The sequence below is a fragment of the Trematomus bernacchii genome, unplaced genomic scaffold, assembly GCF_902827165.1.
Source record: "Trematomus bernacchii unplaced genomic scaffold, fTreBer1.1, whole genome shotgun sequence".
Lineage (NCBI taxonomy): Eukaryota > Metazoa > Chordata > Actinopteri > Perciformes > Nototheniidae > Trematomus > Trematomus bernacchii.
Genome location: NW_022987689.1, coordinates 12,188,849 through 12,201,041, shown reverse-complemented (window position 1 = coordinate 12,201,041; position 12,193 = coordinate 12,188,849). Strand labels below are relative to the sequence as shown.

General features: G+C 41.1%; 1 protein-coding gene and 1 long non-coding RNA gene across 2 annotated transcripts; both read left to right on the top strand.

The window, feature by feature from the left end:
• Positions 1–2,937: 2,937 nt before the first annotated feature.
• Positions 2,938–4,517, top strand: LOC117489040. Its single transcript, XR_004556562.1, has 2 exons — positions 2,938–3,333; positions 3,417–4,517. It is a non-coding gene; the product is annotated as an uncharacterized LOC117489040 (long non-coding RNA).
• A 2,290-nt stretch (positions 4,518–6,807) lies between these two features.
• Positions 6,808–8,707, top strand: LOC117488395 (C-X-C chemokine receptor type 4-like). The gene is made up of 4 exons (XM_034137254.1): positions 6,808–7,100; positions 7,218–7,426; positions 7,519–7,802; positions 7,895–8,707. Exons 1-4 carry the CDS (start codon positions 7,086–7,088, stop codon positions 8,488–8,490), a joined length of 1,104 nt encoding a protein of 367 aa, XP_033993145.1. The 5' UTR covers positions 6,808–7,085; the 3' UTR covers positions 8,491–8,707.
• Positions 8,708–12,193: the final 3,486 nt, after the last annotated feature.

Below are 12,193 nucleotides of genomic sequence, written 5' to 3'. Positions count from 1 at the left end.
AGTGCAGACGTCGATGTGTCCCATTATCATTCATATCATATCACATCATAATGTATCATATATTTCCTTATCTGAGTCAGCTTCTTGAGCCGTATCTGGCCGTGCAACACTCACAGTGTCACATACTGTATGCAGAAGTATTATTTTAAGCAACACATTAAGTTGACGAAACACTCGAGTCAAATGTAATTAAAGTCAGATCGTGTCTTAGTGATATCATAAACCTGTTAATGTACGCATTCAAACGCTTTTTCTTTTACCAGCTGTATTCACCTTGCAGGTGCAGCTATGTGGCTTTTATCCTGGATAAAGTGTTTAAGTCATGGATGTTTAAAGTTTAACTTCTTCATATTTGACAAATATTAAAGTTCACTTTTCATTCAGGAAGTATGACGCTGCGCTGTCAGTACGCTTGTCCATGTTTGAGATTGGTCGAATGCTCCAAATACCACCCCTTTCATGTGAACGTGCACCTAACTAGATAGGACACGGCTGGCTTGAGCGATCCACTTGATATCCAGCGTCGTAGTACAGTTTAGCGAGAGCGCGTATGTTTTGGATTGGGCCAACCGGCTAACTCAAACATATCCAGGTTAGGAAAATCCGGCTTCGTAGTACAGGGGGGTATACTACGAATCTAGTTCAACATATCCTGGATATGTTTTGAGTTATCCGGTTGACTAAATCCAAAAAAAAAACGCTCTCGCTAAACGATACTACGACGCTGGCTATCAACTCGATCGCTCAAGCCAGCCGTGTCCTATCTAGTTAGGTGAGCGTTCACATAAAAGGGGTGGTATTTGGAGCATTCGACCAATCACAAACATGGAGAAGCCGTGTACTGACAGCGCAGCGCGTCATATATTTCCTGAATGAAAAGTCAACTAATATTAGACAAATATGAAGACGTTAAACTTTAAACATCCATGACTTAAACACTTTATCCAGGATAAAAGCCACATAGCTGCACCTGCAAGGTGAATAGGCTACAGCTGGTAAAAGAAAAAGTGTTTGAATGCGTACATCAACAGGTTTATGATATCACTGCTGCCCCGTCTAAGACACGAGTGGATCTGACTTTAATTACATTTGACTCGAGTGTTTCGTCAACTTAATGTGTTGCTTAAAATAATACTTCTGCATACAGTATGTGACACTGTGAGTGTTGCACGCCAGATACGGCTCAAGAAGCTGACTCAGATAAGGAAATATATGATACATTATGATGTGATATCATGTGATATGAATGATAATGGGACACATCGACGTCTGCACTCACAGTGCCGCGGACTGTAGGCTACGTAATGTTACTTTGATCCGGTTACTTATGTTGTGGCAGATATTTAAGTAAGCTTTCTTAACGCTAATGTTATAATAGTCAGATTGCTCTGAAGATGGGAGGGGATATTCTATTAATTTTCACGCTCACACAGTCGGTGATTTTGGCCGGCCGTCTTTCCTGCAACGGCAGTTTAAACTATATTTCCTTTCTCCTGTCATATGAATTGATCGCTTTAAACTCCGCACAATGAGCTCTGATTGGTCAGCAGGCAGTGCTTTTATCCTGGAACCTATCCTGCTCCGGAGGCTAGCCGTTCAGAATAAGTTATCTAGCCTGCTAAAAAGTGAACCAGCTTCGTAGGACCGGAAACCCCTGAAGTTAGCTTGCTAAACGAAAATCCGGCTTCGTAGTATAGGCCCCAGGCCTCTGGTCTATGAAAACAAGCCCAAAAGAAGCAACACATACATGATGTTGTGTAATTTTAAACCAAAACTAAGGCCTCAGGATGACATTAAGACGTGAACATGGTCATTTTTGTTTTGTAACATTAAATGAAATAATACAAATATTTTATCAAAAAAAAAAAATTCCCGATCTCCGATTTTTTTCTCCCGATTCCGATCTTTTGAAAATCACGTGATTGGCTCCGATCACGTGATCGGATCGGGACATCTCTAACAACAAAGTATCGTCACAGTCAAAAACACAAAGTCCTTCCTGGCATGCTATCAGCCAGCCGTGTATATAGTGAAATGGTGATTTCCAAATATTTGCGACTTCAATAAAAGTTATGATGCAATTGCTGTAAATGAAGGCTCAACGTAAAAAATGTATATAATAATTCTTTGGACATAGTTTTCTATTGAGACCTGCATCTTTTTATTGATTCAACTTATCCAATGAAGTCGATTCTGAACCATGTGCTTGCATTGAATTATGAATAGTATAACGTTCTATATTTCCCTTTTGTGTCAACTACCTCTGTAAGCATTTCTGTTTTTCAAAGCCAGTTTCATTACTAGTTTTGCACTATTGTTTTTAAATATCTTCCACATTTACACATGATACACTCATCTGTCACAAGAGGTGCATCTCTGCAGCGTTTACTCTCAGGGTGCATGATAACATGTTTAACCTCTCCGTTTGTACTTGTACTTAAGATCCCAGTCCCTGAATGTGACGAGTGGTTCCTGATCAAGAGCTGGAGACCGAGGAAGCTGCCTAATGAAAGGAGGTGTGTGTGTGTGTGTGTGTGTGTGTGTGTGTGTGTGTGTGGTGTGTGTGTGTGTGTGTGTGTGTGTGGTGTGTGTGTTGTTTGTGTGGTGTGTGTGTGGTGTGTGTGTGTGTGTGTGTGTGTGTGTGGTGTGTGTGTTGTGTGTTGTTGTGTGTGTGTTGGTGTGTGTGTGGTGTGTGTGTGGTGTTGTGTGTGTGTGTGTTTGTGTGTGTGGTGTGTGTGTGATGTGTGTTTGTGTGTTGTGTGTGTGTGTGGGTGTTGTGTGTGTGTGTGTGTGTGTGTGTGTGTGTGTGTGTGTTGTGGGTCCTTTTTTCACATAAATTTACCACTGATAACATAACATACAAAGTCGTCCAGCCAAAGCTAGCATTTGCTCAGATTGTTTTCTCTTATAACTTTTGATCCAAATGTTTGATGACTCAAATCTTTCAACTTTTAAATATACAGCAATAAAACAACGGGGGATATTTTGCCACTTCATATACCTGTATAATATGGTCCATTACCTTGTTTTAAAATTGCAGATTTCTCTAGGTTTAAAAGTTGTTTGGGATAATATTACAGGTCTTGTTGGTTTCAAAAATGTTAATGCATGAATGTTACATCGTATACCTTTTTACAAAAGGAACACCTGTAGCTATGCAAATACAAATGCTATCAGCTCTTTATAACTGCTGTATTTCAACAGGAAGCTTCTGATCCATGTACAACTGGTTAAGAAAAGACTTAAGGCCACAAATGGTGCAAAGCGGAACTCTCAATGTGGGGGAAAGTTGGAATCTTCAGCCTGCACAAGACCGCACTGCTTCCTCCAGAGGTAACGTCAAACACATCACCTTTAAAGCAGTAAAGCTGCAATGAGCTTGTTAACATGACAAATGACTTCATCATTTGTGTCAGGAACCTTAGACGGTGTCTCAGAATGCCAATGAAACAAATGAAGAAGAACAGGGGGAAGAGGAGAAGAGTTGGTTCACAGGGTCGTCGTGTGGCGAAGCAGCAGCGTCTCCACAGCAACCATCACCTCCAAAACATCAGTGTTAGCAGCACTGATGAGAGCAGCATTCTCAGCGCTGGTTTGGAAGGTCAGATTGATCAAGAAGACAGCGATGAAGATGAATCGAACACAAATCTGACTGTTCAGTTGATCCCCGCCAACGTTTCCCTGGAACCCACCGAGCCCAGAGAGCTCCCATCCAATCAGAAAGCAGTGAAAAAGGCGTGTGAATTCAGAGTCTTGCTTGCCCAGTTGCGCAGCAACAGCAGCATGGTCATTAAAGAAAGTCGTTAGCTAAGTGACTCTGTTTTATTTAATAAAGCTTCAGGAAGGTATTCAAGCCCTGATGTAGCTTTTACTTGTTAAGTTTGTGGTTTAGCCCTCCTATTTTCTCTGTTCTAAACAGCAGACTAAATACTTGTTCTTGATGTTTCTGAGTTTAGTAGACCACTGATACAGTTCCACATACTTGCATGTTATTTATTTATTGTTAGCAAGTAGTTTAATTCAACACACAATGTATGCTGTTTTTACCCAATCCCTAGAATAGACTGACCAGACCAGTAGACATACATGAGTACCTTAGTAGGATGAACTATATAACTAACTCATGATCCATTTTAACAGACTAATCCAATGCTGTTTTGAGTTTGAATGTGTGAAAGTATAACGTGACAAAACAAAGTATTCTAAAGAATAATCTATTTTAGTGTTGTACCACAATGCAGATAGTAAGGATTTTTGATTCTTACATATTTTCTTATAATTGCAAAACTATGTTTACATTTAGTACGCAGTATACATTTGGGACACATTATATCCTTGACCTGTCTGTATATAAAAAAAAAAGCCTGTTTACTAAGTATGTTAAATGCAAGACAGTTCCAAGTGGGGGGTGTGTAAACATAAACTCTTTTCAGGTGTTGGGCAGTGTTGTTAGACGCACTCTGTTAAAGCCCACATGGTGGCGCCACTTAATAAAGGAATCAGCACTGAATACAGTATATCAGCCTTGTGGGATTAAGTGTGTTGACGTTACATTTTTTCCTTTTTCTGAAAAAGATATACCGTATGTTAATACTATACATTACATACCAATAAATATGTTTATATATATGTTTTTTAAATCAGTCGTTTGAATTAATAACAGCAACAAAAACAAAGAATGTTTTATTCTCTACTTTTTGTTTACTGTAATGACACCTCTAATTTAATTATAATTAGGAATTTAAAAGCCACCTTTTGGGGCCCTACTAGCTCATTTAAGATTCCTTATTTGTATTTTCTGCCTCTACTTTGACATGTTTATATGCTTTAATGTTCAAAACGCTCTTTATTTTTCACCTCTTTTCACCCTCTGTCTGAAACCAGAGCCCAGTCTGCTCTGATTGGTTAGCTGGCCGGCTCTGTTGTGATTGGTCAACCGCTTAGAGTTGTCCCAAGCCTATCACCTACAATGTGTTGGAGTGCTAGCCAATAGAAGCGCGAGTGTGACAAAGTGATATCACTATTTTACAGAAGTAAACAAAGGAGTCCAATGGAGGCGTTTCAGGCAGGGGGATTGGGGGGGGGGGGGGGGGGAACAATGAATGAACAATTTGCATGCACAAACGTATATAACACACTTAAGGTAAAGGGAAAAAAAAGATAACAATAGGGCCTCTCTTTTAAAATGTTAGTTATGTTACTTTCCTCGCTTGGCTTTGGTTAACATGCAGCAGCAAGTTGTTCCATAAGGACAACCTGTATGGAATTTATTTCCAATAACACGAGTAACAGTACACATGCTCGCTCTTGTGTTCCATTATGTTTCCAACCATGTCAATTTATAGTTCATACATTCCAAGTCCAAGTTATATCATTATATATAAATGGAAGGAGCATGTCTGATAACATCATTTCAAGTTACTTGCATTTTATTTTTAAGCTTTTGGAAAAGGGGCGCTGGAGCAATGATGCAAGTTAGAGATTATTTACATTAATAAGGAAAAGGTAAAGCCATATAAAAACTTAAGCCATTTCTATATTGAAAATGATGAGATTTAAAACTAGTTTACTATTCAGCAGGCCCTCTGTTACAAGAAATCATGTTTACCAAGTTGTCTAAATCATTTGATGAGGATAAGTTGTTTTTGTACCTCATCAAAGTTGTTTTCCAGAGATCTGTGCTGATACCAGTGAGTGTGGAGGAAGGGTGTGGAAAAGGAGCGAGAGATAAGGGACTGAGAGTTGGGTCGGAGTTTGTTTTGGGACGTGTTGCTGTTTACTCATGGGATTATTGTACTGTTGGAGGATTGGGATTTCAAATCAAAACGGCGAGTGCCAAGACAGGAAATGTGTCTGCTGACCAACACCAAGGATGTAGAATATACAGTTTCATTGTAAACAACTAAAACATTCATTATAATTAAATGCCTTTAATTATTAATTAAATCACTTTATTAAACTTGTTGTCAATAAGAGCAGCAGCTGTTTCTCTGAGCTGCCTATTTACATTTAAAATGTTCTTTAAATCAAAACGATCATGTAATGCTGAAGCAAATTAATTGTGAGGTACAACTTAATTCAATATTTTACTTATTTAAAGACATGAGGTAAAATAGATATTGTCAATTGTAATTCCTTATTTGACTTATGGTTTTAATAATGCATTTAAAATAGTTTATTCGAAACAATTTTTTATTTCATAATCATAGTATGCATGATGCATACTATGCATCATGATGTCACATACAAATACACTATTTGGTATCGACAGAAAAAGGCTTTAAATATCACAGGCCAGTACTTGACATGTTACCTAAGTTAATGTGTTTGTTCTGTTTTGCCCAGTGAACGTGTACATTATGGAAAGCATATGTCTGCATCTGCCAGTGGGCCATCACAGGTAACATAATAACATGTGAATTAAATTACTAGAAAGACTTACTCACATACATATTACATACAATAATATGAAGGTATAACGGTAATAAGCCAAAAAAGATATCAGCGAAAACTTAAATATAGTGAATCCTCTATTTATATTACACACTGTAAAAATCCAGTTTCACTTTTCAGAAGGATGTGCTCCTCTAGCTCACAACTCAGTTATAAACATGTTGTTATTTTGCCCTTAGAAAGTTGACTCACACTCACACACTAATGTGTTACTGATAGTGACAGATCAGAGGAACTCATAAAGTAAACTTGGCTGATAATCATCTCCAATTCACTTCTGGTCTCCCGTGCTGAAAATCCTGCTGCTTGTGCTGAGCTTACAGAGCGTGCAGTTTGGAGGGACACAAACAAACACGGTCTGTTTCTCATCTGCAGTCTTTCCTATTGCCAATAGGTTGTGATCATGACAAACCAGAGGTCTCAGGGCCAAAACAATTCATGCAGTGCACACGCAAACTCAGTATCCTGTGATAGAACCATTATCAGCACCTGACACCTCGAAAACAGGAAAAACGTTTCAGCAGGAACACAGATGTTTTGGAGTGTTTGGGGGAGGAGCATGATCGCAACTATATATCCCCTGCAGACAGAAATCTCAACTTCACTCCGTCTAGAGAGGGACTGCCTCCGTCATGTCTTACTATGAGGTGAGTTTGTGATGTGTGGTCAAACTAAGCTTTTAAGTAGATTCACAAATCTGTGTTTACAATCGATTGTTGCTTTCTCCTTATGCTTCCTGTCTTTAATCATCATTGTCTCCCCAGCATATCGTCTTCGACTACGACCTCAATGACACAGGCTCCGGCTCTGGCTCTGGCGACCTGGCGGCGGATCTGCAGGAGCCCTGTGACGTGGAGCAGGTGATGACTGCTGACCTTCAGCAGGTCTTCTTGCCTGTGGTCTACGCCCTCATCTTCATCCTCGGAATCACAGGAAACGGGCTCGTCGTCATAGTGCTGGGCTGCCAACGCAGGTGAGATGATGTTTATTGTTGGTGATCTGGTGAGTTTCTTTGTGTCATTGACCAATAAGATTAATGGTTTTCCCTCCTGTGTTGGTCTACAGGTCAAAGTGCAGCCTCACAGACCGGTATCGCCTCCATCTCTCAGCAGCTGATCTCCTGTTTGTGCTGGCGCTGCCGTTCTGGGCCGTGGACTCAGCCCTGGCCGACTGGCGCTTCGGTGCGGCCACCTGCATCGGTGTGCACGTTATCTACACGGTTAACCTGTACGGCAGCGTGCTCATCCTGGCATTCATCAGCCTGGACCGCTACCTGGCAGTGGTCCGAGCCACGTACACAAACACGGGGGGGCTGAGGCAGCTGCTGGCACACAGACTGGTGTATGTGGGTGAGTGTTGACAGACATTATTTTCCCCATGCAACTTCTTTGTTCTTCCCCCCACAGTCTCTTATGTTTTGTTTCTTCTTCTTCTTCTACAGGTGCCTGGTTGCCTGCTGGCCTCCTGGCAGTGCCAGACTTGGTGTTTGCGAGGACTCAGGAGGGAGGGGAGGGGGCCACTCTGTGCCAGCGGTTCTACCCAGCAGACAACGCTCCTATCTGGGTTGCAGTCTTCCGTCTCCAGCTGGTCCTGGTGGGTCTGGTGATCCCGGGCCTGGTCCTCCTGGTGTGTTACTGCGTCATCGTCACCCGGCTGACTCGGGGTCCGCTGGGGGGCCAGAGGCAGAAGCGGCGAGCTGTCAGGACCACCATCGCTCTGGTTCTCTGCTTCTTTGTGTGCTGGCTGCCCTACGGAGTGGGCATCTCTGTGGACGCCCTACTGCGCCTGGAGGTCCTGCCCCGCGGCTGCACCCTGGAGGCCGTGCTGGGCGTGTGGCTGGTGGTGGCTGAGCCCATGGCCTTTGCACACTGCTGCCTGAACCCCCTGCTGTACGCCTTCCTGGGGGCCGGGTTCAAGAGCTCAGCCCGCAGAGCCCTCACTCTAAGCCGGGCCTCAAGTTTAAAGATTTTACCAAGAAGACGCCCAGGGGCCTCCACCACCACAGAGTCCGAGTCCTCCAGTTTACATTCCAGCTAGTGTTTGCTTCTGCTGCATGTATATATATACTGTGTATATAAGTGTGTGTTTAAGGACATTTACACAAAAGGTCTGAGAAAGTGAGGAGCAGTCTGCTGGTTTACGACTTGTCTTCTCCCTCCATGTGGGGGTTCTCCTGTAAATACTGTTTTTAGACATGATTTTGGTGCTGCTGTGTGTATTGATGTTTTCTAATAAAATATACAAAATACCCATATGTGTGAAAATGTCTTTTGTTATGAAATAGGTCTCTAGCTTCCTGAGTGAAACTGTAAATTCCTGTCTTGTACTTAAAGCAATGAACCACAACAAACAATCATTCTCATTGGGGGAGATAGATATCATTGATGTAATTACTTTAAAGCCAAAACGACATACTGTAAACACTTCAGAGACTACTAAGCAAGCTAATGAGATGGCCTTTATCATAGAAAACACATTGCAATGGGCCAAGAATGGTGGAATAGTAAAATGGCTGAATCAAATCTATTTAATCTCGCTCGTGGTTTAATTTTAAGCCGACAGCAGTGTCCAAGGTGGCAAATCACGATTGTTTTTTGTTGTACTTCGTGTTTGGGGGCAGAGTGGGTGGTTAACAGATACATAGCATTAGAAAAACAGTGTTGAAATGATTTGGCATTGTGGCATGTATTGTGTTCCTATCTGTATTATCATCAGCCTGTCTTCATTTGTAGTGATTCAGGATCAGTCAGCCGCTACCTGCCATCTGAATCCACTGATCCGGAGCATGGGCACGGTAAAGTTCTTTCGAAAAATGAAACTGTGCTTTTCTCAAATGGGACGTTTGGTAGCCAGGTGTATCTGAGTCACATGTTTTTGTCACTGTCACTGTCATGGTTGTGCAGATCAACAATGATGATATAAACAGTTTGCTTCTTCTACGTGAGAGAGAAGGGAGCATAAAGGGGTCAAGAGGTCCATTTTGTCAGTACTTAAATGCACACGCATGTATACAAAGCACTTCCCACATGCCTACTTCCACTTGGAAGTGTGAGAAACAGAAGCTGGAAGTTTACCGTGTCCTGTTTCCTGGAGCAGAGCTGAGGAGGATGAAGATGAGAGTTGTGAGAGACAAATAGGAAGAATACAGTTAGTAAGCAATAAAACGAAGTCTGGATTGTGGCATCACTGTAACTCTCACAGGCTTTATATATGCAGAAATGTGTGTGTAATCACTTCATTCATAGTCAATATATGGAGGAAAACGTATAGTACCTTTTCATATATTTTGTTCCCTGTCTCTCTCTCTATAGCTGTCATTCACACACATACACACTCACACACAATTCTCTTCTATTCATAGTGTATCCAAAACAGGAAAGACTTCCTGCTGCAGCTCATTTTAGGAAAAACAAGCAGCTAAAACAATCAAACACCAGAGCAGCTCTTCCCTCACCAACACACAGAGCTGTTATAGTATAAATCAGTTTACCAACATGCACGAGAGACACTGAAGGACATCGGGAAACAGCAAGTAATATGGTGATGTGTTAACATATAGATAGTAGATCTGTAAAGTGTTAAAAGTCAGGATGATGGTATCCTTACATGATCATTTCATGAGCCAATTAGAAATGTCGCTTTTGTTGCTCCAAGTTTTAGATTTTGATTTCACGTGCATTAGCAAACCATTCACCCTCAGTCTTGTCCTTTCTATTAGAAGCAGCAAATTGAGGATATTTATTCCAAAAAGAAAGGAAAGACTTGACCAAATACATGATTAACTCACTGAGTATAACCTATAACAATGCATTTAGTCATTCATTTTAAGCCATACTAGTGAAAGAATGGTCCCAAAAATAATATTAAAGGGGCCCTATTCTGCTCATGTTCCTGTACTGTGAAATGCTTACATGTTTTAATGTTCAAAAAGCTCTTTATTTTTCTCATACTGCCTGTGCTGCAGCACCTCTTTTCACCCTCTGTCTGAAACCAGAGCCCAGTCTGCTCTGATTGGTTAGCTGGCTCCGTTGTGATTGGTCAACCGCTAAGAGATATCTGTCTCCTTAGCCTATCACGTACAATGCGTTGGAACGATAGCCATTATAAGTGCAAGTGTGACGTAGTGATGTCACTAAGTAAACGAAGGACTAAGATTTCAGGCAGGAGGGAGTGTGTGGGAGAGAAATACTCCCTCTGGGAATTGTAGCCTTGCATACCATTTACATACTCAAAAACCTGTTTTTTATTTACTTTTACAAAAAACATGTGATTTATCTTTAACTTGGAATTTCACTCAACTGTGCTGAGTGGCATGTATGTGCAATGTAAACATGTGTGGACCTGCCTTGATAGAGAAGAGCTATGTCACATGCCATGTTACTTATTGCTACTTGTTGTCAAATTACGGGAGCTGTGTGTTTCCTTTTTGAATTTTTGAATGTAATCGTTTATTTAGCTGGAACAATGCACAGTAATGAACACTTAAAACATTCAAATGTATCAAGCGTAACAGTGCAAGAGAAGATACCCCTGTGTTAAAGTGCATTTAGTGGTGATTGCATGTCTGTTTGTTTCTCAACAGCCATCAGTCTTCAGTAACTGAATCACACGCTACACTTGACCTACTCACTGTGCCTGTCCGAAAAAAGTCAAATGCTGAAATGCTGCTTAACGCCACTAACACAATGGAAATGTGTCACAATGTGGATACAAATACACCAGGAAACGACTCATTTGAACCATCTTTCTCCTCTCCTCGACATATCCTGCAGCTTTTATAACTGTTTGTTCCCATCTTGTCGTTTTTCACCTGTTTCAACTGAGTTTTTACTACAGACTGTTTAATCCCTACCGTGTTCTGATGTGTGTGTGTCGGTGTGTGTCTGTGATTGTAAAATTGGTAGTAGAACCAATAATGGTAGGCCTATCAGTGATGGAATGTAAATGTACCTAAATAAATACATAACGTACATGTACATGTGTGTGTGTGTGTGTGTGTGTGTGTGTGTGTGTGTGTGTGTGTGTGTGTGTGTGTGTGTGTGTGTGTGTGTGTGTGTGTGTGCTGACGTGTGTGTGTGTGTGTGTGTGTGTGTGTGTGTGTGTGTGTGTGTGTGTGTGTGTGTGTGTGTGTGTGTGTGTGTGTGTGTGTGTGTGTGTGTGTGTGTGTGTGTGTGTGTGTGTGTGCCTACAGATGGTCCGGTCCTCTCATATTCAGACAAGCTGAGCTTCCTGCTGCTGAACAATCGTGGGAAAACCAGAGGTCAAGACAAAAGATGAAATAAAGAGGGAGAGAAAGACTGGGTTGCATCCAAATGGCCAGCAACAACTTCCTGCTTTGTTCCTGGTTGATTCATACAATGTGACAGGTGAAACCAATAGCCCGCCGGGAGCGTTTGTATTGCCCTCAGCAGGTGGACATGTGAGAATAATGTGGGAGCAGAAATAGATATTAATGGAAAAATACACAGATGGTGCCTCGACTTTATCCTGCAGAAGCTGATTGCAGACTTTTTGTAAATGATTGTGAATGATAAACACTCTGTAAAATGTAGCTGCAATCACATTTAATTACATATGATGTTTACATTGTTTTTAAATGGTCAAATCGCAAATCTAATCAAAATAATTTCGTCTTGAATCTTCATTTGTAGTACCAATTTGTAATTGGTATTTCAATCAGGAGTGACTTTGTTTTGATTTAACAATTAGTATTTTTTGCGAAGAATACACAGAAAAACTT

What these genes read in the sequence shown, in the direction of transcription:
- LOC117488395 (XM_034137254.1), top strand. An exon ending in GTGCTGGGCTGCCAACGCAG is followed by an intron (nt 7,427 to 7,518) that starts GTGAGATGATGT and finishes GTTGGTCTACAG; the next exon opens with GTCAAAGTGCAGCCTCACAG. An exon ending in ACACAGACTGGTGTATGTGG is followed by an intron (nt 7,803 to 7,894) that starts GTGAGTGTTGAC and finishes CTTCTTCTACAG; the next exon opens with GTGCCTGGTTGCCTGCTGGC.